The sequence below is a fragment of the Coregonus lavaretus genome, assembly GCF_964263955.1.
Source record: "Coregonus lavaretus genome assembly, chromosome: 1".
NCBI classification, from domain to species: domain Eukaryota; kingdom Metazoa; phylum Chordata; class Actinopteri; order Salmoniformes; family Salmonidae; genus Coregonus; species Coregonus lavaretus.
Genome location: NC_139988.1, coordinates 24376662 through 24401963, shown reverse-complemented (window position 1 = coordinate 24401963; position 25302 = coordinate 24376662). Strand labels below are relative to the sequence as shown.

Here is a 25302-nt window from a genome sequence, read left to right as displayed (position 1 = left end):
GGTGGATCCCATCCTCCTTATAAAACGTGTTTTATTTCCAAAAGGTATCGAAACTGTCAACAAAAATTACACCCATTGAGCTGCAATAATCACGTAGCCAGTTGTGAAGAGCAAGAATCCTGCTAAAGCGTTCAATGCCACGATTCAGAGAGGGCACAGGGCCAGATATGATGGGTTAGCAGCTTAGTAATGTAATTTACTCGAGCTCCGGGATAGGACATTGTTTTTGCACCAGGAACGGTCACATTTCTTACCATGGAGCTGCCCAAAATCACAGCTGGCGAGAAGGACGAGGAAATCTGCCAACTCCCACGCTTCACAGGATGCAGGCCTCCGACAGATGGAGAAGCCCCGCTCTATCCAGAGCAGGGACAGAAGATTGGCGACGACGACTTAAAAATCATAGTAGTAGGCACTGCGGCTGTAGTCCACGATCAGCTACTTTGTTTTGCTGACGTTGAGGGGGAGGTTGTTGTCCTTGCACCACACTGCCAGGTCTCTGACCTCCTCCCTATAGGCTGTCTCATCGTCATTGGTGATCAGGCCTACCACCGTTGTGTTGTCTGCAAACTTAATGATGGTGTTGGAGTAGTGCGCGGCCATGCAGTCGTTGGTGAACAGGGAGTACAGGAGGGGACTAAGCAAGCACCCCTGAGGGGCCCCCTTGTTGACGGTTAACATGGTGGATGTGTTGCTACCTACCCTCACCACCTGGGGGCAGCCCATCAGGAAGTCCAGGCCCAATTGCAGAGGGAGGTGTTCAGTCCCGGGGTCCTAAGCTTCGTGATGAGCTTGGAGGGCACTATGGTGTTGAATGCTGAGCTGAAGTCAATGAACAGCATTCTTACATGGGTGTTCCTTTTGTCCAGGTGGGAAAGGGCAGTGTGGAGTGCAATAGTGATTGCAACATCTGTGGATCTGTTGGAGGTGGTATGAGAATTGGAGTCATAATCATAGGATAACTATTAAATTGTAGGATCTTACTGTATTTATTGAATATTCATTATCAGAACACGTTTTTTTTAAATAGAGTTAAAGACAGCTTTTCTAAAATTTTCTAGGATTTGCAGCAGCAGGGGAGCAAAATAAATGACATGATTAGACATTGGACTTTTATTTTGAAATTTCTGTGTCGCCATTATTGCGTCTGTATTCAGACACACTGCTCCTTCAGTTTGTATCATCACATGAATTAGCAACACGGAGGCTAGCTAGCTGTCTACAACTGTTTAAACAGCTGAAATGGTGAGTTCAAAATGAAATAATAAGTAGCACGTGCAATTTAACGTATACATAAATAGAGATGTGCTAAAGCCAAGGTATTGTCATCCTCGGGCCCTTTAGTTTTTTTTCTTCTTCTATGTCTTAGCTAACGGCTAGCTAGCCTAATATAACGTTATCAACACAGGTCGGAGGCCCTGGCCGGAGCCCCACTGTTCTTTCTAGGTAGATAGTTTTGGTTAGTGACAATTGGCTAGTGTAGCGCTTTTCTCGTTTCCCACTGCGATTATTATCGGCGCACGCTGCCAATTTAGCTACACATAAAGCATTAGTTAGATAGCTAGTTACTGGCTCATCGTCTTGTCTGGACGTCACGATAAATGTTGACTGCTATAACGTTAGCTGTCAGGTGTGTAATTTGTCTTTAGCCCCATGGCACTTCTAAGTTAATTAGTCTTCACTGTAGCATGTTTCATGACATGATGACATTTAGCAAACTAGCCAAAACACCCATCTGTTGTTAGCTAGCTAGCTAATTATCACAGTCCCATAAATTAACGTCAGCCCCATTGGAAATATATCTGACTCGGTAGATACTGGGGTAGATGTTGCAGAAACTATGCAAAAGTCGCTCCGCAATTTCCTGGTTGCAAAATAATAGTTCGCCTAATTTCAGTTTATGTGACAAAACAAGCAAGTATAGGGTACAGAATCATTGTACCATCTAAACCACTGTGAAATATATTTTCCATATCCAAAAATATTGTATTTTCAGCTGTTTGAAGCTGGTGTACAAAACCCGAAAGTAAAAGAGACAAAAACAAAACGTAAGAACAGGAAGCATAGAAATAGCACACCAAGAACAGATTTACCGCTTCTTAAACTTGCTTTCAATGCAAATGGCAGATCTATTATGAACATTTCTATGTGAATTTGGTCGGGTCCCCCCAAAAAGTGACATATTGCAGCTTTAACACATCGCTTGCGGTATGGTTTTGGAAGCGTAAGGACCTTATCTTGCGTACCAGAGCACCAAGTCTGGAACTAAAAAGGCTCCTTAACCATGCCATAAGACTGCTGAACAGTAAATCAAATGGCTACCCGGACTATTTGCATTGACCCCCTTATTTTATTCTTATTTTTTTGTACTGACTCTCTTGCACAGGCTCAAAGTATACTCACGGGACTCTAACCACACACTCACACATACTACACTGACGCTCCAACACACACACACAAAATGCACACACATACACTACTGGTCAAAAGTTTTAGAACACCTACTCATTCAAGGGCTTTTCTTTATTTTTACTATTTTCTACATTGTAGAATAATAGTGAAGACATCAAAACAATGAAATAACACATGGGATCATGTAGTAACCAAAAAAGTGTTAAACAAATCAACATATATTTGAGATTCTTCAAATAGCCTCCCTTTGCCTTGATGACAGCTTTGCACACTCTTGGCATTCTCTCAACCAGCTTCACCTGGAATGCTTTTCCAACAGTCTTGAAGGAGTTCCCACATATGCTGAGCACTTGTTGGCTGCTTTTCCTTCACTCTGCGGTCTGAATCATCCCAAACCATCTCAAGTTGGTTGAGGTCGGGGGATTTTGGAGGCCAGGTCATCTGATGCAGTACTCCATCACTCTCCATCTTGGTAAAATACCCCTTACACAGCCTGGAGGTGTGTTTATTCATTGTCCTGTTGAAAAACAAATGATAGTCCCAATAAGCCCAAACCAGATGAGATGGCGTATCGCTGCAGAATGCTGTGGTAGCCATGCTGGTTGAGTGTCACTAGCAAAGCACCCCCACACCATAACACCACCTCCATGCTTAACGGTGGAAAATACACATGCAGAGATCATCCATTCACCCACACAAAGACACGCCGGTTGGAACCAAAAATCTCAAATTTGGACTCCAGACCAAAGGACACATTTCCACCGCTCTAATGTCCATTGCTCGTGTTTCTTGGCCCAAGCAAGTTTCTTCTTCTTATTGGTGTCCTTTAGTAGTGGTTTCTTTGCAGCAATTCGACCATGAAGGCCTGATTCACGTAGTCTCCTCTGAACAGTTGATGTTGAGATGTGTCTGTTACTTGAACTCTGTGAAGCATTTATTTTAGCTGCAATTTCTGAGACTGGTAACTCTAATGAACTTATCCTCTGCAGCAGAGTAACTCTGGGTCTTCCATTCCTGTGGCATTCCTCATGAGAGCCAGTTTCATCATAGCGCTTGATGGTTTTTGCGACTGCACTTGAAGAAACGTTCAAAGTTCTTGAAATGTTCCATATTGACTGACCTTCCTGTCTTAAAGTAATGATGGACTGTCATTTCTCTTTGCTTATTTGAGCTGTTCTTGCCATAATATGGACTTGGTATTTTACCAAATAGGGCTATCGTCTGTATACCCCCCCCCTACCTTGTCACAAGACAACTGATTGTCTCCAACGCATTAAGAAGGAAAGAAATTCCACAAATTAAGTTTTAAGAAGGCACACATGTTAATTGAAATGCATTCCAGGTGACTACCTCATGAAGCTGGTTGAGAGAATGCCAAGAGTGTGCAAAGCTCTCATCAAGGCAAAGGGTGGCTATTTGAAGAATCTCAAATATAAAATATATTTTGATTTGTTTAACACGTTTTTGGTTACTACATGATTCCATGTGTTATTTCATAGTTTTGATGTCTTCACTATTATTCTACAATGTACAAAATAAAAATCCTTGAATGAGTAGGTGTGTCCAAACTTTCGACCTGTAGTGTACATGCATATTGATGCCACACACATTGCTTCACTCTCTTCACATACGCTGCTGCTACTCTCTGTTTATTATCGATGCATAGTCACTTTACTGCTACCTTCATGTACATATTACCTCAATTACCTTGACTAACCTGTACCCTGCACATTGACTCTGTACCAGTGCTGTGTTAAAACGGGTTTAAACAGTGTACAGTAAGTGTGTATTTTGCATTTGTTCAAATTATTTTGATGTGATTTGAAAATAGAGGGATTTATGTTTCTAGAACCGTACTGCAATTGAGAATCGATTCACGTTTTAGATTAGTATTTGGCTTTTTTGGCTTCCAGAGCCAATTCGACCTTCAAGCAGAACATGTAAGGTCCTTGGACTAAGGTGGAACATTAATCTCCTTTAGTCCATTATTGAGCTAGTTATTTCTGATTGTATGTGCCTTTTGAGTTGATTGTAAAGTCTTCCTGTTTTTCAGAGTTTCCTGGGTGGTTTATTTGGTCCTGTGTGTGAAATTGATGTCCTACTCAATGATGCAGAGACTAGGAAGACAGCAGAACTCAAGACAGAGGATGGGAAAGTGGAGAAGAACTATCTGTTTTATGACGGAGAATCTGTCTCTGGGAAGGTGAGCATTGCACACACAAACACACACCAGGGTTTCCATTTTCAAACATTTGCCAAAATGCAATTTGCGGGAAAAAGGGATAACACCATTCTAAGCAGGACACCTGAAGCAAGCGGTATATGACAGAAATTAAAATCTCAGTTAGAAACTTAGAAAGAAGGTGAATCTAAAGATGCAACAACTAGGATGCTAATATGACTAGGATTGTGCATTTGGCTTCTGTACAATGAAAGAAAGTTAATATGAAAACCAATATAACAGGAGAGAAATGGCAAAAGATCTAGCTGATTATTGAGTTGCGGCTGTCAGTGAAAAGCATTAAAAATATGTGTGAAGATGTGTCTTGAGTATAATTTTTAAATGTTGAGACAAGAAGAAGGGGACGGGCAAAGTTACCTATAAGCGTGTCTCTCCAGAATGCATGCGCTCAGCTCTCCAGAATCCACTCAGCTGTCACCAGCCAATTCTTGCGCATTCATTGTGAGTTGTTTGTTCTTTGACTGTTTATTTTGATCAATTCCCCATTCCATAGTAATTCACTGTTCTCATTCTCGGAGAGAAACGTTGTTTGCAGAGTTCACAACCTTCTACACTTGTGAGAAACAAGTTTTGGTTGATTTCAGAACCATAATTTACAAGTATACATTTTCTAATTGTCTTTTGTTTGGAGTGCTCCATGTGAGCAATGAGCAATGGTTTCTCTATCTTGTTAATGCTGAGGGAGCGCGCACTCATAGAAGTAGCCTACCTGGCCTGCTGCGCGAAAAATCTAGGAAAGTGCCCATTTGGGGATGTTTGATTTCTGATTGTCTTAGTCACCACGTCCACCACTAATAAGCTGAGCTTCTCAGTCTGTTTTTTTAACATCCATTGTGAATGGTAGTTTCTCACAGTAGGCCTATTAGGCTATTTGAAAAGGTATTACAACAATCTCCCACTCGATAATCACCAAGCCTTGGTGTGAAAGAGAAAAATATAATCACCTGATATCATATATTCAGTGTAAACGTAATAGAATACCTTTCCCTTGGGCAAAAATAGCTGTCTGTCCCGAGCTCACTGGCGTCGGAAACTCTGAGGGCCCGGAATAGGCTAGTTTATTGATTTGATACGTTGCACTTCATTAGCGACAGCTCAAGACAGATAGTAAGGGAGGCAGACAGGCTGAGTAGAAAGATGAATGTGATTGAAAGAAGCAGAATTTTCATCAGTATATTTTCTACTGTTTTTATTTGTGTTCTTTATGTATTTTTACTTAATTGCCAATGGAAGTTATGGGCCAACAGCTGCATTGGCCATCTCTGGGCTCCATGCTCTCGTTTAGGCTATTTAGCCGCCAATGATCACGGTGTAGCCTATCAATGTGTCCATATGGCATAGGCTGGTGCTCTCGCAGTAGTTTAATTTTAACTTTTATATTTTTCTAATTTTAATTATGATTTTTGACAAACCACGTGACAATGATTTTGAGAAACAAAAACGTTAATATTGAAATGAAACAGTTTCACGAAAATGCACATATGAAAATCATAACTGACAAGCAGATCGGTCTGATAAATTGTATGCTTCCTCAAACTTGAAACTCACATGCCACCTAAGAAGTCTTTAAAAAAGAATTGCCTCCACCTTTCTATGGTTGGATTTTCAAGCAAGGTAAGACATGCCTCATAATATGAAGTAAAACATTCAGGTTTCAAACAATGAAGTATGTTTTCAACGTGAATACTGCCTCCAGCTCACATTTTAAGGTGGTGGGTGACGCGCTGATAGCCTGCCTACCTATAGTTTTTCTTTGTTTTTTACGGCCAAAAGCCGGCAATTACCGGCTAACGGAAACCCTGACACACACACACACACACGTGATATGACATTATGAAGGCGATCAATACTGTGCACCTGACTGCTTCGTATGTCAATGTGTCCTTTGCCAATTAATGATGTGCAGTTTGCGAACGATTCATTCTTTTTCAACTACTCTTTTTACTGACTTGAGAGTAAAGATATGTTTTTCTGAGTGATTCGTTTGATCTGCTGGCTGCAATGAGTCCTACAGCAGGATTGTTACATGCTCAGCGGCTCCAGAGACGCGCTCCGACCAACAACTGTCTGTCGTATATGCACGCAGGGAAATGGATCAGGCAGCATAGAGAAGAAAAAGACAACTTTAGAACTGATTATTGATCGCATGGTGCAATAATTAATTCAATTAGATTTTTGAATGTTATGATGAACACAGCTTTATAGAACCAACACATGCACAGCCTCTGCTCAACAAACTCAAACTCCAGAACAAATAGTTTGGGGGGGGCTGCAGTTTGCAAACGATATTGTGCTTATCACGCTCACGGCAGTCAAGCAATGCATTCTGCCAAGAGTCGTTCACGATCTAGTCCGGTTGCGGCCACAACTAGACCTAATTTCAAATGTATTAAGAAATAATCTTATTTGTATGCCTACCAATCAACAAATGTATGCTTAACAAAGATATAAACGCAACATGTGAAGTGTTGCTCCCATGAGCTGAAATAAAATATCCCAGAAATTTTCCATATGCACAAAAAGCTTATTTATCTCAAATTTTTGCACAAATTTGTTTACATCCCTGTTAGTGAGCATTTCTCATTTGCCAAGATAATCCATTCACCTGACCGATGTGGCATATCAAGAAGCTGATTAAACAGCATGATCATTACACAGGTGCACCTTGTGCTGGGGACAAAAGGCCACTCTAAAATGTGCAGTTTTGTCACACAACACATTTACATTACATTTACATTTTAGTCATTTAGCAGACGCTCTTATCCAGAGCGACTTACAGGAGCAATTAGGGTTAAGTGCCTTGCTCAAGGGCACATTTACGTCATTTAGCAGACGCTCTTATCCAGAGCGACTCACAAATTGGTGCATTCACCCTATAGCCAGTGGGATAACCACTTTACAATTTTTGGGGGGGGGGGGGGGGGGTAGAAGGATTACTTTATCCTATCCCAGGTATTCCTTAAAGAGGTGGGGTTTCAAATGTCTCCGGAAGGTGGTGAGTGACTCCGCTGTCCTGGCGTCGTGAGGGAGCTTGTTCCACCATTGGGGTGCCAGAGCAGCGAACAGTTTTGACTGGGCTGAGCGGGAACTATGCTTCCGCAGAGGAAGGGGAGCCAGCAGGCCAGAGGTGGATGAACGCAATGCCCTCGTTTGGGTGTAGGGACTGATCAGAGCCTGAAGGTACGGAGGTGCCGTTCCCCTCACTGCTCCATAGGCAAGCACCATGGTCTTGTAACGGATGCGAGCTTCAACTGGAAGCCAGTGGAGTGTGCGGAGGAGGGGGGTGACGTGAGAGAACTTGGGAAGGTTGAACACCAGACGGGCTGCGGCATTCTGGATGAGTTGTAGGGGTTTAATGGCACAGGCAGGGAGGCCAGCCAACAGCGAGTTGCAGTAATCCAGACGGGAGATGACAAGTGCCTGGATTAGGACCTGTGCCGCTTCCTGTGTAAGGCAGGGTCGTACTCTCCGAATGTTGTAGAGCATGAACCTGCAGGAGCGGGTCACCGCCTTGATGTTAGCGGAGAACGACAGGGTGTTGTCCAGGGTCGCGCCAAGGCTCTTCGCACTCTGGGAGGAGGACACAACGGAGTTGTCAACCGTGATGGCGAGATCATGGAACGGGCAGTCCTTCCCCGGGAGGAAGAGCAGCTCCGTCTTGCCAGGGTTCAGCTTGAGGTGGTGATCCGTCATCCATACTGATATGTCTGCCAGACATGCAGAGATGCGATTCGCCACCTGGTTATCAGAAGGGGGAAAGGAGAAGATTAGTTGTGTATCGTCAGCGTAGCAATGATAGGAGAGGCCATGTGAGGATATGACAGAGCCAAGTGACTTGGTGTATAGGGAGAAAAGGAGAGGGCCTAGAACTGAGCCCTGGGGGACACCAGTGGTGAGAGCACGTGGTGCGGAGACAGCTTCTCGCCACGCCACTTGGTAGGAGCGACCGGTCAGGTAGGACGCAATCCAGGAGTGAGCCGCGCCGGAGATGCCCAGCTCGGAGAGAGTGGAGAGGAGGATCTGATGGTTCACAGTATCAAAGGCAGCAGACAGGTCTAGAAGGACAAGAGCAGAGGAGAGAGAGTTAGCTTTAGCAGTGCGGAGAGCCTCCGTGACACAGAGAAGAGCAGTCTCAGTTGAATGACCAGTCCTGAAACCTGACTGGTTTGGATCAAGAAGGTAATTCTGAGAGAGATAGCAAGAGAGTTGGCTAAAGACGGCACGCTCAATAGTTTTGGAAAGAAAAGAAAGAAGGGATACTGGTCTGTAGTTGTTGACATCAGTGGGATCGAGTGTTGGTTTTTTGAGAAGGGGAGCAACTCTCGCTCTCTTGAAGACGGAAGGGACATGGCCAGCGGTCAAGGATGAGTTGATCAGCGAGGTGAGGTAGGGGAGAAGGTCACCGGAGATGGTCTGGAGAAGAGAGGAGGGGATGGGGTCAAGCGGGCAGGTTGTTGGGCGGCCTGCAGTCACAAGTCGCAGGATTTTATCTGGAGAGAGAGGGGAGAAAGAAGTCAAAGCATAGGGTAGGGCAGTGTGAGTAGGACCAGCAGTGTCGTCAGTTTTGACACAGATGACACAGATGTCTCAAGTTTTGAAGGAGCGTGCAATTGGGATACTGACTGCAAGTATGTCCACCAGAGCTATTGCCAGAGATTGTAATGTTAATTTCTCTACCATAAGCCGCATCCAACGTTGTTTTAGAGAATTTGCCAGTACGTCCAATCTGCCTCACAACCGCAGACCACGTGTTACCAAGCCAGGACCTCCACATCCGGCTTCTTCACCTGCAGGATTGTCTGAGACCAACCTCCCGGACAGCTGATGAAACTGAGGAGTATTTCTGACTGTAATAAAGCCCTTTTGTGGCGAGAAACTCATTCTGATTGGCTGGGCCTGGCTCCCCAGTGGGTGGACCTGGCTCCCATGTGGGTGGGCCTATGCCCTCCCAGGCCCACCCATGGCTGCGCCCTTGCCCAGTCATGTGAAATCCATAGATTAGAGCCTAATGAATTTATTTCCATTGACTGATTTCCTTATATGAACTGTAACTCAGTAAAATTGTTCAAATTGTTGCATGTTGCTTTTATGTTTTTGTTCAGTATACATTGTTTAAAGCCCGCTTTTACAAGCCTCAGTCACAAATGATAGCTCCAGTAAGCCCCCTATGGTGAACGACGTGAAGGAGAGGCTTGTAGAATCATGACTTGAGTTTTCAGTTTATTGTTCGCCGGTAGGGGGTCCTGCATGCTCTGACTCAAATGAACGAAATTAGTCGAAAGATTTGTTATTTTGACTGAACGAGTCGAAAAGATCTGAGACAGTAAAAAGAGCCGAACTTCCCATCACTAATGCCAATACCCTATAACTTTTTTGTGTTTTCTTTTAAGGTGAATCTCAATGTGAGGCAGACAGGCAAGAGACTAGAACACCAAGGGATTCGAATTGAGTTTGTTGGGCAGATTGGTGAGTTTGTGTACATTTCTATTTTGATATTATAACCTTACAGCAGCGCACCACCTCAAACACCAGCCATGCATTGTTTATTGGTTTACAAACCAAGTGCACCGTCGGTCTCATTTAGGCTAAAAGGCTTAGCAAAGCATGTGCTTGTCATGTGAAAACTGCAGTGGACCACACTCAACACCACACACCCTGGCCTGGTGGCAAAGTGTTTCTGTGAGGACTCCTTGACCATTACTGAGGGTTCAATGCTGTCAAACCGACTGAGGAAGTTTGGGGAAGCCTTCAAATAAAATAACACACAAGTTTAAATCTGAATACAGGACAATCTAGGTTATTCGATTCAGGCCTACTTCCCTATTTATACGGTTGTTGAAATTAATGCGTCCCTAAGTACAATGGATTTACCTATTGGAAATGTTAGGTTCCTGTGTGTGGTGATGTGATGAACCTAACAAGTGTTTAAACTTGTGCTCTATGTCTTTCAGAGCTTTTCAGTGATAAAAGCAACACGCATGAGTTTGTGAACCTGGTAAAGGAGCTTGCCCTGCCAGGGGAGTTGACTCAGAACCGAAGCTACGACTTTGAGTTCATGCAGGTGGAGAAGCCATATGAGTCTTACGTTGGAGCCAACGTCCGACTAAGGTTAGCTCACAATATTCTCTCATACCCAGATATTCTCTGCATTGTCCCTGGAACCAACCATTCTATTCTATACAGCTTGAGATGATCAGTGAAACTGCATTAGATGGCTTTTTGTCATTGCTACATCTGCCTTGTTATGAATATAAGCACTGTGTCATTTGAAGTGAATTTGCATTGTAAGCCATCCATAACTCCTATTGTTACTTCCTACAGATATTTCCTCAAAGTGACAATAGTGAGGAGACTGTCTGATCTGGTGAAAGAGTATGACCTCATTGTCCATCAGCTGGCCACTTACCCTGATGTGAACAATTCCATCAAGATGGAAGTTGGCATTGAAGACTGTCTACATATAGAGTTTGAATACAACAAGTCCAAGTAAGATGTGTACCATGATAAGACATTCATGCATTCAAACCACTTTTAAAAAGCATAGCATAGTAGCACTTTCACATGTCAAAATCCGTATCAGATTCAGAACTTACTGTATATAAATTAAACTTAATTTTGACCTGACCCTAATCTGTCTTCTCAGGTACCACTTGAAAGATGTCATTGTGGGTAAAATCTACTTCCTTCTTGTGAGAATCAAAATCCAGCACATGGAACTTCAGTTGATCAAGAAGGAGATGACTGGAATAGGTGAGATGAGGCTTACTTGAAGAGAGAGTTCACTTAAACGGCGTAAGGTGTTGCTCTTTTTTTAATGATATACATTTTATTTTAAATGATTGAATTCCAGATTTTTCAAATGATGTGAAAATCTAAAACTGGCCCTGTAATCTTGGCTTTTGTTTTAAGAACATTGTGAAGTTGATGTATTTGGTCATGTGAAATTCCTTCCCAGGGCCTAGCACAACTACTGAGATGGAGACTGTTGCCAAGTATGAGATTATGGATGGAGCCCCTGTGAAAGGTAGGCACAATATGGTGTTGGTCTGAATGTCCCGATATTATTTCATTTTATCTATTTTATTTTATGTTATTCCACCCCACCAAAGCAGCATAATGTTTTCAGGACTTGTAGTGTACATGTAAATCTGTCTCTTCTTGCCATTACCATTTAACTTGTTTCACAATCCTCTTCATGCGTGTTCTTTCTCTCTTAGGAGAGTCTATTCCCATCCGTCTATTTCTGGCTGGCTACGACCTCACAGCCACCATGAGGGATGTCAACAAGAAGTTCTCTGTGCGGTACTTCCTCAACCTGGTGCTGGTGGATGAGGAGGACAGGAGATACTTCAAACAACAGGTACAGAACCTGAAAGCCAACCGCCATTTACCTGTCTGTCGTTTTTGTTCGAAGACTAAATACACTGAGTGTACAAAACATTAAGAACACCTTCTGAATATTGAGTTGCACCCCCCCTTTTGCCCTCAGAACAGCCTCAATTTGTCGGTGCATGGGTTCTACAAGATGTCAAAAGCGTTCCGCAGGAATGCTAGCCAATGTTGACTCCAATGCTTCCCACAGTTGTGTCAAGTTGGCTGGATGTCTTTTGGGTGGTGGACCATTTTTGATACATACAGGAAACTGTTGAGCGTGAAAAACCCTGCAGCGTTGCAGTTCTTGACACAAACTGGTGCGCTTGGCACCTACTACCATACCCCGCACTTAAATATTTTGTCTTGCCCATTCATCCTCTGAATGGCACACATACACAATCCATGTCTCAATTGTCTCTAGGCTTAAAAATCCTTCTTTAACCTGTCTCCTCTCCTTCATCTACACTGATTTGAAGTGGATTTAAAAAGTGACATCAATAAGGGATCATAGCTTTCACCTGGTCAGTCTATGTCATGGAAAGAGCAGGTGTTCTTCATGTTTTGTACACTCAGTGCATTTCTGTGGCAGAAACATTACAGTAGTTAAATATTACAGTAGTTTGAACTCAAAACGAGGAATTAGGCTTATATTATTATTATTATTATTATTATTATTATTATTATTATTGAAAGCAATCATCTTCTCTCAATATGAACATTTTAGAATAACTTAAGAGGGGATAAATCTGACTCTTGTTGATTGTCTCTATTACCAGGAGATTGTTCTGTGGAGGAAAGCTCCTGAGAAAATAAGGAAACGGAACTTCCACCAACGCTACGAGTCTCCTGAGCCACGGCCGACCCTTACTGCTGAGCAACCCGAAATGTGAAGACCACTGGAAACAGAAAATGCTGAGAATGATTCTGATTATGCTTAAAGTAAATAAGGAGAGGGGTGCAGACAGCCATTTAATACAAGTACCTTCTGCAAGGTTACAGTCTCTTACTGCTACACCTGAATGGGCTGGGTCTACTCTGCTGGCCACAGCAAGCACTCTTGTTAGCTTACTGTATGGACTCGTCTCTTTGACACACAATAGAAAGCACTGGAATGGGAGCCACCATTTCTTTTATATTGCAAAAAGATTTGACCTACCCTTCCTGTAAAAGATGCACTTGGTTAGGCTCAACACTGGGGACATGGCATACAATCATACACTACTAGATATTTCAAAGGACATTCCAGTACATGTAAGCAGGTCAAATTGAATATGATGGGTTAATGTCGTGTTCAACGCTGGCTGTGGGGTCAGTTTCCAAGGTCAAGCTCTAAGACAATAGGCATTCTTTGAGCTCAAAGGGTGCCATGTTTATAATTCACTGAAATGGTGTGAGCTCCAAAAGTATTGGAACAGTGCATTTTTTGTTGTTGTTTTGGCTCTTTACGCCAGCACTTTGGATTTGAAATGATACAGTGACTATGAGGTTAAAGTACAGGCTGTCAGTTTTAATTTGAGGGTATTTTTATCCATAGTGGGTGAACCGTTTAGAAATTACAGCACAGTTGTACATACTTATATATGTAGTCAAAAGTTTAGTATTTGGTCCCTTATTCTTAGCAGATTATGTTGTGCCCTATAGAAATGAATGGTAAATAATGTATTGTGTCATTTTGGAGTCACTTTTATTGTAAATAAGAATAGAATATGTTTTTAAACACTTCTACATGAATGTGGATGCTACCATGATAACGGATAGTCCTGAATGAATCGTGAAGACAAAAATCATACCCCCCCCAAAAATGCTAACCTCCCCTGTTATGCTAACCTCTCACCATTACAATAAAAGGGGAGGTTAGCATTTTTTTGGGGGTATGATTTTTGTGTGTCTAACTTTCTCATTCATCATTATTCACGATTCATTCAGGACTATCCGTAATCATGGTAGCATCCACATTCATGTAGAAGTGTTTGAAAACATTATATTCTTATTTACAATAAAAGGGACTCCAAAATGACACAATACATTATTTACCATTCACTTCTATAGGGCACAACATAATCTGAAACACAACCAAAACAAACAGCAAATGCATCCAACAAGTTTGTAGAGTCACAAGCTTGATGTAATCATTGCGTGCTAGGAATATGGGACCAAATACTGAACTTTTGACTACTTTAATACACATAAGTGAATTTGGCCCAATACATTTAGTCCCCCCATTTTAGGGGACCATGTACAAAAAGTGCTGTAATTTCTAAACGGTTCACCTGATATGGATGAAAATACCATCAAATTATAGCACTTTAACCTCAGTCATTGTATAATTTCAGATCCAAAGTGCTGGAGTACAGAGCCAAAACAACAACAAATGTGTCACTGTCCCAATACTTTTGGAGCCCACTGTATGTAAAAGATTTCTATCTCCTAAGTTATTTAATATAGAACCTGTAGTTTCATACTTTTTTCATTTCACTTCACTTTTTCTTGTATTTTGCGCTTTTCTTTTTCGAAATACAAATATACTGTATATGAATAACGGCTTTTGCTAGTGGCATTGGATTGAGGCACTACAAAATGCTGTTTAAATAAAATTATTTTGATCATCAACGGTTAGGTCCTACATGTATATCTGTATGTCATGCTTGATGATGGTTGAATGGGTACTTACATTTGTTTTGTTTTTGTCTATATTTAGTGCCAATTTACATAATTTCTATAAGGATACATATTTAAGCTCAGATGGGGCTGTGCTACAATCCTGTAACAATGTTGTGTTATGTCTTCATTTCTGAACACTATACAGGCAATATTTTCTTTGTTAAGTGCCTGTAAGGTCATGAAGAAACTGTTATGCCAAATACTGCCCAAACTTACCACTGCATGTTCACCACATTTTATACTGTGTTCAATATGTATCTGACTTATGTGTGGACATTGAACATTTGTATATATCAAGCCTCAGTCTATATCCATCCATCATCAATTAAAAGAAATGAAAATGTATACTTATGTATTGCAGTGATGATATCTTTAATACTTTCTCTAATGACTTATTTCAAAGATGATATCATGCTGTTTACCATTGAAAGAAATGGTCACAGTTCCGGTCTAGTTAAGGGGTGGCTCTCCCATAGACACCAATGCGATAGCAGCTGGGTCTGGTCTACTTACATAGTTAATTGACTGTATATCACGTGTCAAACTCATTCTACGGAGGGCCGAGTGTCTGTGGGTTTTTGTTCCACCCTTATAATTGATTGCTGAATTAAGGTTGCTAATTAGTAAGGAACTCCCCTCACCTGGTTGTCTTAATTTAAATGAAAACCAAAAACCTGCAGATACTCGGCCCTACGTGGAATGAGTTTGACACCCCTGCTGAATATGAACTAGAAAAAAAAGAGGGAGTGGAATGTCTTGCTTCCTGTTCCGTCTCTGCTTATATTAGCGTTTCCAGTTGGTCCCTGCTATCCGGGATCATTAGGACGTCCCTACTCCATTGATGTTTAAATGTAAAATGGTTGAAGTTAGGTAAGGGTTATGGTTAGGGTAGTATCGTGTTGCCATACCTCCTAAATCAAGTCAGGTGAACCAGTATCTGCGTTAGTAGTAATGGGCATTCTGAGTCTTTTGGGTGAGCTGGCTCATTTGGCACCGTTCACGTAAAAGAGACGGCTCATTTGGCCCCCTAAAGGCTCTTCATTCAAAATGCTTAAAAATCGACATACAACCATGAAACATTTGTATATCTCCAATGTAACGCCCAAAAGGTAGGCTACCATTATGTCAGATGGTAAAATGCCAGTCCAAATAAATGTTTACCTGGCCAAGTTATTAGAAGGCCTGCAAAAAAATATATATATTTTTTTCACACTGAAAAAATCATTGTGGACCAGATTGACACACTCTCCCCACTATTTATTGTTTCTGCAGTGAGGATTCATCCTCTTTAGATAATTATTTTTGTATACTTTTCCATACTGCTACTACCATAGCCGCGGGAAGTAGGGGTGCGGAGGGTGCTGACAAGTATTTCCCCCCCTCATACAGGAGCACTAAAGGCCTAGTTTCATATTTTTTGTTTGTTTATTTATCAGTGGGTGCTGCAGAACCCTCAGCACCCCTACTTCCCATGGCTATGGTAGCAGCAGTTTGCAAATCAGGGAGCCAAATGAAAGGCTCTTTCACCGATGTGATTCAGTTTGCAATGTTCACCAAAAAGATCAGTTCAAAAAGTGCTGTTCGTTCACGAACGACTCATCACTATGGGTTAGGTTTTAATGTCTATGGTTAGAGACCTCTAACTCCCAGAAAGCTCAGATGATTCCAACTCCCATTCACCAGCTCCGCAAGCGTTAGAATGTCAAAATAAGTTTGATCACCAAACATGGAGTTTCGCTGAGCAACTATCTTCATTTACTCCCTTTAAGGGCAGTATGTACTTCCAAAAAATGTCAAAATTAAAATTTACAAGAAACCGAAAAAAAAATCATATTCGGCACCTCCAAGGTATAACGCTTGCAGAGATGGTGAATGGGAGTTTGAACCAGAGCTTTATGGGCGTTAGAGGTCTAATGCACAGATACTGGTTAAGGGTAGGGATGTCCCATGGATTCTGGATAGCATTTACATTTTCAATCCTGGTCCTACTTACAAGCTGGTTATATGCATTATATGGATTTAGCTGGTTATATGCATTCTAATAAAAATGTATCACAATATGGTGTGCCACTGATCACACTCAAATGCTGAGTCATAGTAGGTATTCTATTTTCGTGATTGAAATTTTCATTTGCAGCTAACATTTGTTCAGAGAGTTTCTAAACCCAGAGGCAGAACATCTCGAGACTTCCGGAACGCTTACGAAACAGATCTAGCCGGGGTTTGGGTTTTGAGAAGTCAATGAGAGAAGTGAACAATTCTTCATTAGTTGTTAATTATCTCGAAATCTAAAGGCACAGCCTAGATTCGAGCCAATGTCTTAAGTAGTTGAACATGTTATTACTGGAACCTAGTGAAATTGACAAACTGACACATTTTAATTTTCGTCAAAAATAAGTTTATATCGAAGGAGTGCCTTTGATTTGACGGCTTGCACATGCGCAGTTTGGCGCCAGACGACCTTTAGACCCGATTACGTGTTGTTGCGCATGAGTTTAGCTAGCCAACGTCACAATGGCATCGCCTACAAGTGTTTTCGGAAATTTATATTGGAGAAGCAGTTTCTGCCTATCTTCATACTGTACTGTCTTTCATTTGTTTTCAGGTTTAAAGCAATACGTACTTTGACCTTTGCGGGTTCCGTTTGGTTTGTGGAATCTATGCACCACTTACGTGCCAGAAGTATTAACAGTAGACTTGTGCTGCCATTATAAATGTATTATTTTAAAGTATCATAAAGTAATTTCTATAGAAACAATTAGTATATTTTCTAACTAAAGCACCGCATTTTGTGAATTAATATAATAAACAAATCGCTACAGGCATATTTCTGGACTGCAATGCAAACAAGGGTCCTCCTGCACGTTGTATCGCGGATGAAGCCGATGTTGACCGTCCTCTGCTGCAATACTGTGCAAAGTGTTACCAGCCAGGGAAAGATTGTGATAAACTGCAAAATGGGACATTGAAAAGTGTTTATTGACACAAACCAGACAAGGCAACATAATTGCAGACTATATCTAGCAACCAAGAATGTCAGTAAACCGCTGTATTCTTCTGTTCTCACGAGTACAACACAGAATATGCGCCGTATCTGTACGAAACACAAATGCTCTGGTGGACAGTCGTTGTGTACACTTTGGATCTGTAACGTTATTGAAAGGGCCCTTGTCTGGTTCTGTGTCCTCCAGACAAGGTGTTTCTTCGAACAGTTCGTCACGACCACCAGACACCTCACTATTTGTGCCTCTCAGCATCAAGAGTGATGTCGGCGGTAATGGGGCTGTGGGAGCTGAGCTCACGCAACCTTTGGACAAAAGTACTGTACATCCATATTGTTGTGCTAACTGTTAATGTTGATTGCCAACTACACAGATTAGCTGTCAGTATATCTGCAGCTGACTGCTACTGAACTGTTGATGATATCTTCCACATAGCCTGTTGAAGACAGCTAGCCATTGGCCCTGAGACATGGCTGTATTCTAACTGTATACTATGGAGTCTACAGCCATGTCTCAGTCATGGCTAGATAAAAGGCCAAGTTCCCTGTCAATAGATATTTTGAAACTTGTTCGCTGTGACTCGCTTTCTGTAATGTTTAGCCTATAGCTTCAATAATAAGCCTACTGTATGGCAATTTTATCAGACACGTGGTTTCTCCTAACAGATGAACTTCTCAAAATTTTGAATAAGTTCTACAAAAGGAAAGAGATGCAAAAAATTGCAGCGGATCAAGGTCTCGATGGTGAGAACAACATAATAATTTCAACTGGCTGGCATAACGGTCTGGTACTCTTTATCAAATATATTTTTAGTGATGATACTTCTCCAACATGCCTTATGGTCATACTAAAACATTGATCTCTCCATGTCAGCTCGTCTCTTTCACCAAGCCTTCATCAGTTTTCGGAAGTATGTGCTGGAAATCTCTACGCTCAGTGCGGACCTTCATATCATCCTCAATGACATATGCTGTGGAGCAGGTGAGTTCAACACTGTGCTTATATTTAAGGAATCAGGTGATTAAAAGCAACTGCAAGTTGGAACTTAATTCCAACCCCTCACACCCTGTCAACTGATGAGTGTTTTTGCTTGTGCTCATCAGGCCACATAGATGACCTTTATCCTTACTTCATGAGACATGCCAAGCAGATATTCCCCATGCTGGACTGCATGGAAGATCTACGCAAAATCAGTGATCTGCGTGTACCAGCTAATTGGTAAGTATCGCATGTCATCTTTAGGTGACCGCAACATTATACACATTTTTCATTAACATTTTGAAAATGCTCTTCCATTCATTGTATCCATTTTATATATATAGTTCCGTGTTCACACAATACTCCACACAACTGTCTTTCAGCCATGCACTTGAATGTTTCCCAGGTACCCTGAGGCTAGAGCCATCCAGAGGAAGGTGATATTCCATGCTGGCCCCACCAACAGTGGAAAGACCCATCATGCAATTCAGAGATACCTGGCTGCCAAGTCTGGTGTCTACTGTGGACCGCTGAAGCTGTTAGCCCACGAGATCTTTGAAAAGAGCAACAATGCTGTTAGTATAACCCCTCTTTCACTAGTATACCTCTCCATAGAGAGAATACGTCATTTAGAAGGCTTTTTGTGTACTTTAGCAAATGGGCAATTCCACGCTAATGGAATTATGCTGAGACTCAGATGTTTTACTTTAAAATGCCAAACAAAAACCATTGATTTCAATGTTTACCAAACCATACAACTCTATGGTTTAAACAATTTACACAATACATAAAAAATATATAAACAACTGCAGATGCAAAGTTTTATGGTAAAATCTCTGTAAATGTGTTTTTGTTAAATTTTCAGTGGAAATTGTTAAAATTAGGCCTTGTGCATAGAGTTATATGGTTTGTTAAACTTTGAAATCAATTTTTTATTTTTGGTATACATTTTAAAGTGAAAAATATGAGTCTCAACGTAATTCAGTTACCATGGAATTTCCCTTTTACCTTGAAACAATTGAAGTAAAATTAGTTTATCTAAGCATTTCTTACCAACATTTCCAAAATGTTTAAATTAATTCTCAGAGCACTATGTCGAAGGAAGACGTTAAATGAACTTTTTTCCGCCAGGGTGTGCCATGTGATTTGGTGACAGGAGAGGAGAGAACATTTGTGGATGAGGAGGGGAGACAAGCTGAGCATGTGGCCTGCACTATTGAGATGTGCAGTGTCACAACTCCATGTCAGTATCTTACCTTATCTCTCAACTTGATAAACATATTTAATGTACATGAGATGATTTTATCACTACCATTCAAGTTAAAGGTGTCAAACACATTTTCCACTGGGGGCTGCATCCGGTCTTCAACGAGGTCCAGAGGGCTGCACTGAAAATTGGTTATATTTCCACGCTGTCAAAATGTGCCAAAAATAGTCCTCTATCTATTGTTTTGGGGATTTCCGATGCTCCCTGACTGTCTAGCTTTCATTTCGGTGATTATTAGCAAGCTGGACCCAGTCAAGAAACTATGAATGTAGGTCCATTATCATTTCAATACAGTTTCGATTTGGTTTTAGTCATTTTAAAGTATGCCGTATGTTTGATTGCCCTGATTTAAGTATTCGATTCATGTTCTGATAGAGCTAGATTGCATTTGACGTTTCTTATCACCATCTGAGTGTTAACTAACATGTGAAACGTGTTTTTTTCCAGATGAAGTTGCGGTCATTGATGAGATCCAGATGATCAGAGACATATCGAGGGGATGGGCCTGGACCAGGGCTCTTCTCGGTCAGTAACTTCACTGTGACAGTTAGGACAAACTACAGGCCATTGGAAGATCACAAATTCTGAATATTTAGTTGCACTTTGTTATGGTACATAAATTACCAGCTATTTATTAAGTCAATAATGATATGGCAAAATGATGATTTCACAATAATAACTAATGGATTGTTCTTTTTCCTCTTTCCCTCTTATGCTTTACTCTGTGTCCGGGAATAGGTTTGTGTGCTGAGGAGATCCATGTGTGCGGAGAGCCTGCAGCTATTAACTTTGTCACAGAGCTCATGTACACGACAGGGGAGGAGGTGGAGGTGAGTCTGGCCAATCTAGTGAACATTAGTGTGTTTGTCTTCTAAGACTGTTCCAGTCATTTGGGTAGAGGCCTGGCATGTCATTAACATGATTATACTGAATATCAACGGTCTCATCCTATGAGAATAAACACTCAGGCTTCTAGACCGGCACCCAAAAAATACTTGTGATGTGAAGTGTCTTACAGTTGACCCAATCTACTGGCAGGTTCGTAACTATAAGAGGCTCACTCCTTTCTCAATCTTGGACCATGCTGTGGAGTCTCTGGATAACCTGCGACCAGGCGACTGCATCGTATGCTTCAGCAAAAACGATATTTACTCCATCAGTAGGCAGATCGAGATCAGAGGCCTGGAGTGTGCGGTCATCTACGGCAGCCTTCCACCTGGTAAGGTTGTTTTTAGATGTCCACAGAGCACAGTGATTGAGGTGATGGAGAGTTAGAATGGTGTGAAAAATGTAAAATACGGACATTCAACTTGTTCAGGTGCTGGACGGAAAAACAAATATCTGATATACTACCGCTGTGACATTACTCAATCCTTACATTTATAATAGTGTGTATCATTAAAGCACTGTGAATTCTCTGGTCAACAGGCACCAAGCTATCTCAAGCAAAGAAGTTCAATGACCCAGAGGACCCGTGTAAGATCCTGGTTGCAACGGATGCCATAGGGATGGGACTAAACCTGTGAGTTAACCATTGAAACTGATCTTGTTAGCATATTGTTGAAGTTTATTGTTTAATTTTAATTTATCATTGACAATCCATATTACTTTTGAAGTACATTGTTCTAAAGATTGTCATAAAAATACTAAACAAAAAAAACATACACATTTCTTGCATGTTTAGTTGATTTTTTGTTTGCTGTAAAGTTGTAGTTGTTGCCTCTATAAGCACTCTACCATATCCCTTCCACACTAGGAGTATCAAGAGAATCATCTTTAACTCCCTGGTGAAACCCAACATCAATGAGAAGGGTGAGAAGGAGATGGACACCATCTCCACGTCTCAGGCTCTCCAGATCGGCGGGCGGGCCGGACGCTTCAGCTCCATCTTCAAAGAGGGCGAGGTCACCACCATGCACCGCGACGACCTGCCAATCCTCAAGGAGATACTCAGCAGGACCGTCGACGCCATCGAGGTGAGGAACAGCACATGGGCCATTTCTGAATTTTGCCCTTCTGTTCGGACTATTCAATATCCTTTATTTAATTTAATGACAATCAAGTATGACATGATGTTTGTTTCCTAATCCTAGACAGCTGGGCTGCACCCCACAGCAGAGCAGATTGAAATGTTTGCCTACCACTTACCTGATGCCACCTTGTCCAATCTGATAGTACGTTTCTTTACTTCATTACAATTTACTCTGTAACGAGAATCAAGATTTACGGTTAGTCAATTCACAGATGAATATAGAATAATTTGTGTTCATTTAAAAGTAACCCATTTTCTTTTTACCCTAAGGATATATTTGTGAGCCTCTCGCAAGTTGATGGTATGTACTTTGTGTGCAACATTGACGACTTCAAGTTCCTGGCTGACATGATCCAGCACATTCCCCTCAACCTGCGCTGTCGATATGTGTTCTGCACTGCGCCCATCAACAAGAAGCAGCCCTTTGTGTGCACCTCCTTCCTGAAGGTAGGAGCAGAGACATGTTTACAGCAGAATCCCTTTCCCATTAGCAACACTGGTTTAAACATCTGGGCCCGCATTCACAAAATATGAGTAGGAGTGCTGACATAGGATCAGCATTGCCTTTTAGATCATTATGAATAAGATTGTATGGACAGGGGGAACATGATCCTAGATCAGCACTACTACTCTGAGACACTTTGTGAATACAGACTTTAACCTCTGACTGAATTTGACTGGTTAACACCCTAATTTCATGTCATTCAGGGATAGGTCCACCTTTTGGATTCATATTATGGCATGATGTTGCCAGTTTGCCTCTGATATGAACTGTCTTACTGGAACTATAACAGCATTGATAAGGTTTTATTGTTGGTTGTTGGGCTTTAAGGGACGTGACATGAGTGGTGTTCAGGCAACAGTATTGATAAGATCTGTTGTGGATTGGGTGAATGACACATTACTGTGACTATGGCCTAAGTGTAATCCTATTGATAAGGTTTATAGCACTATGGAATTTGGGTCTGGATGATCAGAGACTGATTGTGTGTGACGTGACCCTCTCCCAATCTATCCATGTCCAGTTTGCCAGACAGTTCAGCAGAGATGAGCCCCTGACCTTTGATTGGGTGTGTCGGCATGTCAGCTGGCCGCTGGTCTCACCCAAGAACATCAAGGACCTGGTGCACCTGGAGGCTGTCCATGACGTGCTAGACCTCTACCTCTGGCTCAGGTGATTCCATCTCCACCTTACCAATACCAAACCATTCACCAAGCCAAATGACCAAATGTTCTTGTGCTAATAGTCATCACAGAATTGAGTAACACTGTGCATAATGAGGTCATTGATTGTCTTTATTGCAAATAATCTCAATTAGATAGTAATAATCCTCTCTTCACGTTGCCAGCTACCGCTTCATGGACATGTTCCCCGACGCCAATCATGTCAGAGAGATCCAGCAGGAGCTGGACAGCATCATCCAGGTGGGTGTGCGCAACATCACACGACTCATCCGAGCCACGGAGACCAGCGCCCCCTCGGGGACAAACCCCCTGTCCAACCAGAGGAGGCTGGGGCCCAGCCCAGTATCCCCAAGGAGGGTCCGAGGAGCCCCCAAGGCCCAGGACAGTGGAGTAGAGGGTTGGCAGCTGGACAAGTCCCTAAGCTCCCGCCTGGTGCAGGAGGGCTTACTGACTCCTGACCTCCTAAGGCAACTGCAGAAGGAGTGGTCCAAGGTGCACCGCCAAGAGGAAGAAGGAGTCAAACTGGTTGCTGGGAATAATAAAACCAAAGGGAATAAGAAGAAGAAGTGAACGTCCCAGGTTTTGCCTTAGGTCCTAACTAAAACATAGAGGGTTTTGTCTGTTATTTTGACTGGACTTCATACCAGGCGGTGTCATGCATTTTCAGTGGCTGAAGATGTTGATTAATTGTATGTGTACGTATGTATGTGTAGGTCCCAGCTCCTGTCTATATCTGCTCAAAAACAGATAGTCATTTTGTGGGCCAAATGGTAATGTAAAAATCCAAAGTAATATCTTATCTTATTACACAGTCATTTTGCGGTCATCTTTTTATCACTTGAAAAGTAAAATGGTTGACTGCATCTTCACGTAGACAGATGGTCTGTCTCGCGCAGCAAGTAATGACAAGATGTTACACTGTGAGGTAACATTTATTAAGCAACTCTAATATGTGCCCAGCCCATGCTTGGGCTAGCCTACTGTAACTGCCGGAAACTCAAATGTTACCACCACTGATTATATGCCCCTATGTATGATTTAAGGAATTGAAATAGCATAAGTGATAATGTGATTGATTAAAAAAAAGTGTAATCATATTTTTGTTTTGATGAGGCCTTTGTATTAATTTGATGTAAGACATAAGGTGGCAAATGTCTCGGTAATACTTTGACACCTTACTCGTAACGACAATGTTGTAGATCTGTCAAAGAGCTTTATAACATATCAACAATTGTTTAAATGGTTATAAGCTATGTCATGACAGTATTTTCTTGCCTTATGACACTGCGGCAGGTAGCTTAGTGGTTAAGAGAGTTGTGCCAGTAACCGAAAGGTCGCTGGTTCTAATCCCCGAGCCGACTAGGTGAAAAATCTGTCGATGTGCCCTTGAGCAAGGCACTTAACCCTAATTGCTCCTGTAAGTCGCTCTGGATAAGATTGTCTGCTAAATTACTAAAATGTTTTTAAAAATGTAATATAATGCCTTCTTAATTGTGTCATGAACATTTCATAGCCCATGTGACAAAGGTCATGAGACACTTTCAGGCCATGTGCTGCTTTCAAAGCATTCTCTCTGCACTGCGATTAGTTTTAGCCACTTTCAAAACACAACAGCCACTGGGAGTTAGCCTGGTTGATGCGACCCACTTGACTCAGTGCATTGAGAGTTGTGGCCACACTGGTCTGGAAGATAGGCAGTTTGTTAATGCAATATTCTCTCAGAAATTGTGCGAGAGGTTTGATTGATTCACTCAAAAGTATTTTGTGCCTTGGGGGTAGAGACCTGTTGTTGTTTGGATTTGAAAAGGAGGTTGTCCCCCCCCCTCCCGGCCCCCACCAGGTGGACAGAGGAAAGCCAACCAGCCCCCTTCATTATCAAAGCATTGTGCCGAGTCCGACAACATCAAAGAGACATTCCAGACTCTGAAGTCAGGAGTACTTCGAGAGTTAGGTGTTTGTCAGACTAACTGGGAGTGGGAAAGGGGCCAGAATTTCATTATTTACTAATTTGATACAAAACAATCACAACATTTGTGAACTGGTTGAAGCTGTTGTTTAAAAGTTTGGATATGATGATAATATTTCAACCTTCTGAATTGTTAGAAATGAACGCAGTGAGCACCCTTAAACTGGGCCTGAAATAACCCTG

The 25302-nt window shown here is 41.8% G+C and overlaps 2 protein-coding genes across 4 annotated transcripts; both read left to right on the top strand.

The window, feature by feature from the left end:
* The first annotated feature begins 1158 nt into the window (after positions 1-1158).
* LOC311136744 (vacuolar protein sorting-associated protein 26A) lies at positions 1159-15034 on the top strand. Of its 3 annotated transcripts, none has more exons than XM_084171014.1 (10): positions 1159-1245; positions 4466-4615; positions 10045-10120; positions 10606-10762; positions 10976-11140; positions 11298-11404; positions 11610-11678; positions 11872-12014; positions 12805-13431; positions 14383-15034. In XM_084171014.1, exons 1-9 carry the CDS (start codon positions 1243-1245, stop codon positions 12916-12918), a joined length of 984 nt encoding a protein of 327 aa, XP_084027140.1. In that variant the 5' UTR covers positions 1159-1242; the 3' UTR covers positions 12919-13431; positions 14383-15034. The 3 variants fall into 3 exon arrangements, with proteins under 3 accessions (XP_084027140.1, XP_084027139.1, XP_084027141.1); XM_084171013.1 differs by having other exon boundaries at positions 12805-13532; positions 14275-15034; XM_084171015.1 differs by lacking the exons at positions 12805-13431; positions 14383-15034 and adding an exon at positions 12144-12289.
* Positions 15035-17551: 2517 nt separating this feature from the next.
* On the top strand, positions 17552-24250 carry supv3l1 (SUV3-like helicase). Its single transcript, XM_084164012.1, has 15 exons — positions 17552-18008; positions 18357-18434; positions 18565-18672; positions 18795-18909; positions 19076-19244; positions 19801-19912; positions 20384-20461; positions 20675-20766; positions 20975-21155; positions 21365-21458; positions 21693-21912; positions 22030-22110; positions 22239-22415; positions 22994-23142; positions 23318-24250. Exons 1-15 carry the CDS (start codon positions 17723-17725, stop codon positions 23721-23723), a joined length of 2346 nt encoding a protein of 781 aa, XP_084020138.1. The 5' UTR covers positions 17552-17722; the 3' UTR covers positions 23724-24250.
* Positions 24251-25302: the final 1052 nt, after the last annotated feature.

Bases quoted from the DNA above. Each gene is read 5' to 3' on its own strand.
- LOC311136744 (XM_084171014.1), top strand. The intron at 10,121-10,605 runs GTGAGTTTGTGT...TATGTCTTTCAG, and splicing joins TGAGTTTGTTGGGCAGATTG to AGCTTTTCAGTGATAAAAGC. The intron at 11,405-11,609 runs GTGAGATGAGGC...ATTCCTTCCCAG, and splicing joins GAAGGAGATGACTGGAATAG to GGCCTAGCACAACTACTGAG.
- supv3l1 (XM_084164012.1), top strand. From the start codon at position 17,723: ATGTCAGTAAACCGCTGTATTCTTCTGTTCTCACGAGTACAACACAGA. The intron at 18,435-18,564 runs GTGAGAACAACA...TCTCCATGTCAG, and splicing joins AGCGGATCAAGGTCTCGATG to CTCGTCTCTTTCACCAAGCC. The intron at 19,913-20,383 runs GTCAGTATCTTA...GTTTTTTTCCAG, and splicing joins GTGCAGTGTCACAACTCCAT to ATGAAGTTGCGGTCATTGAT.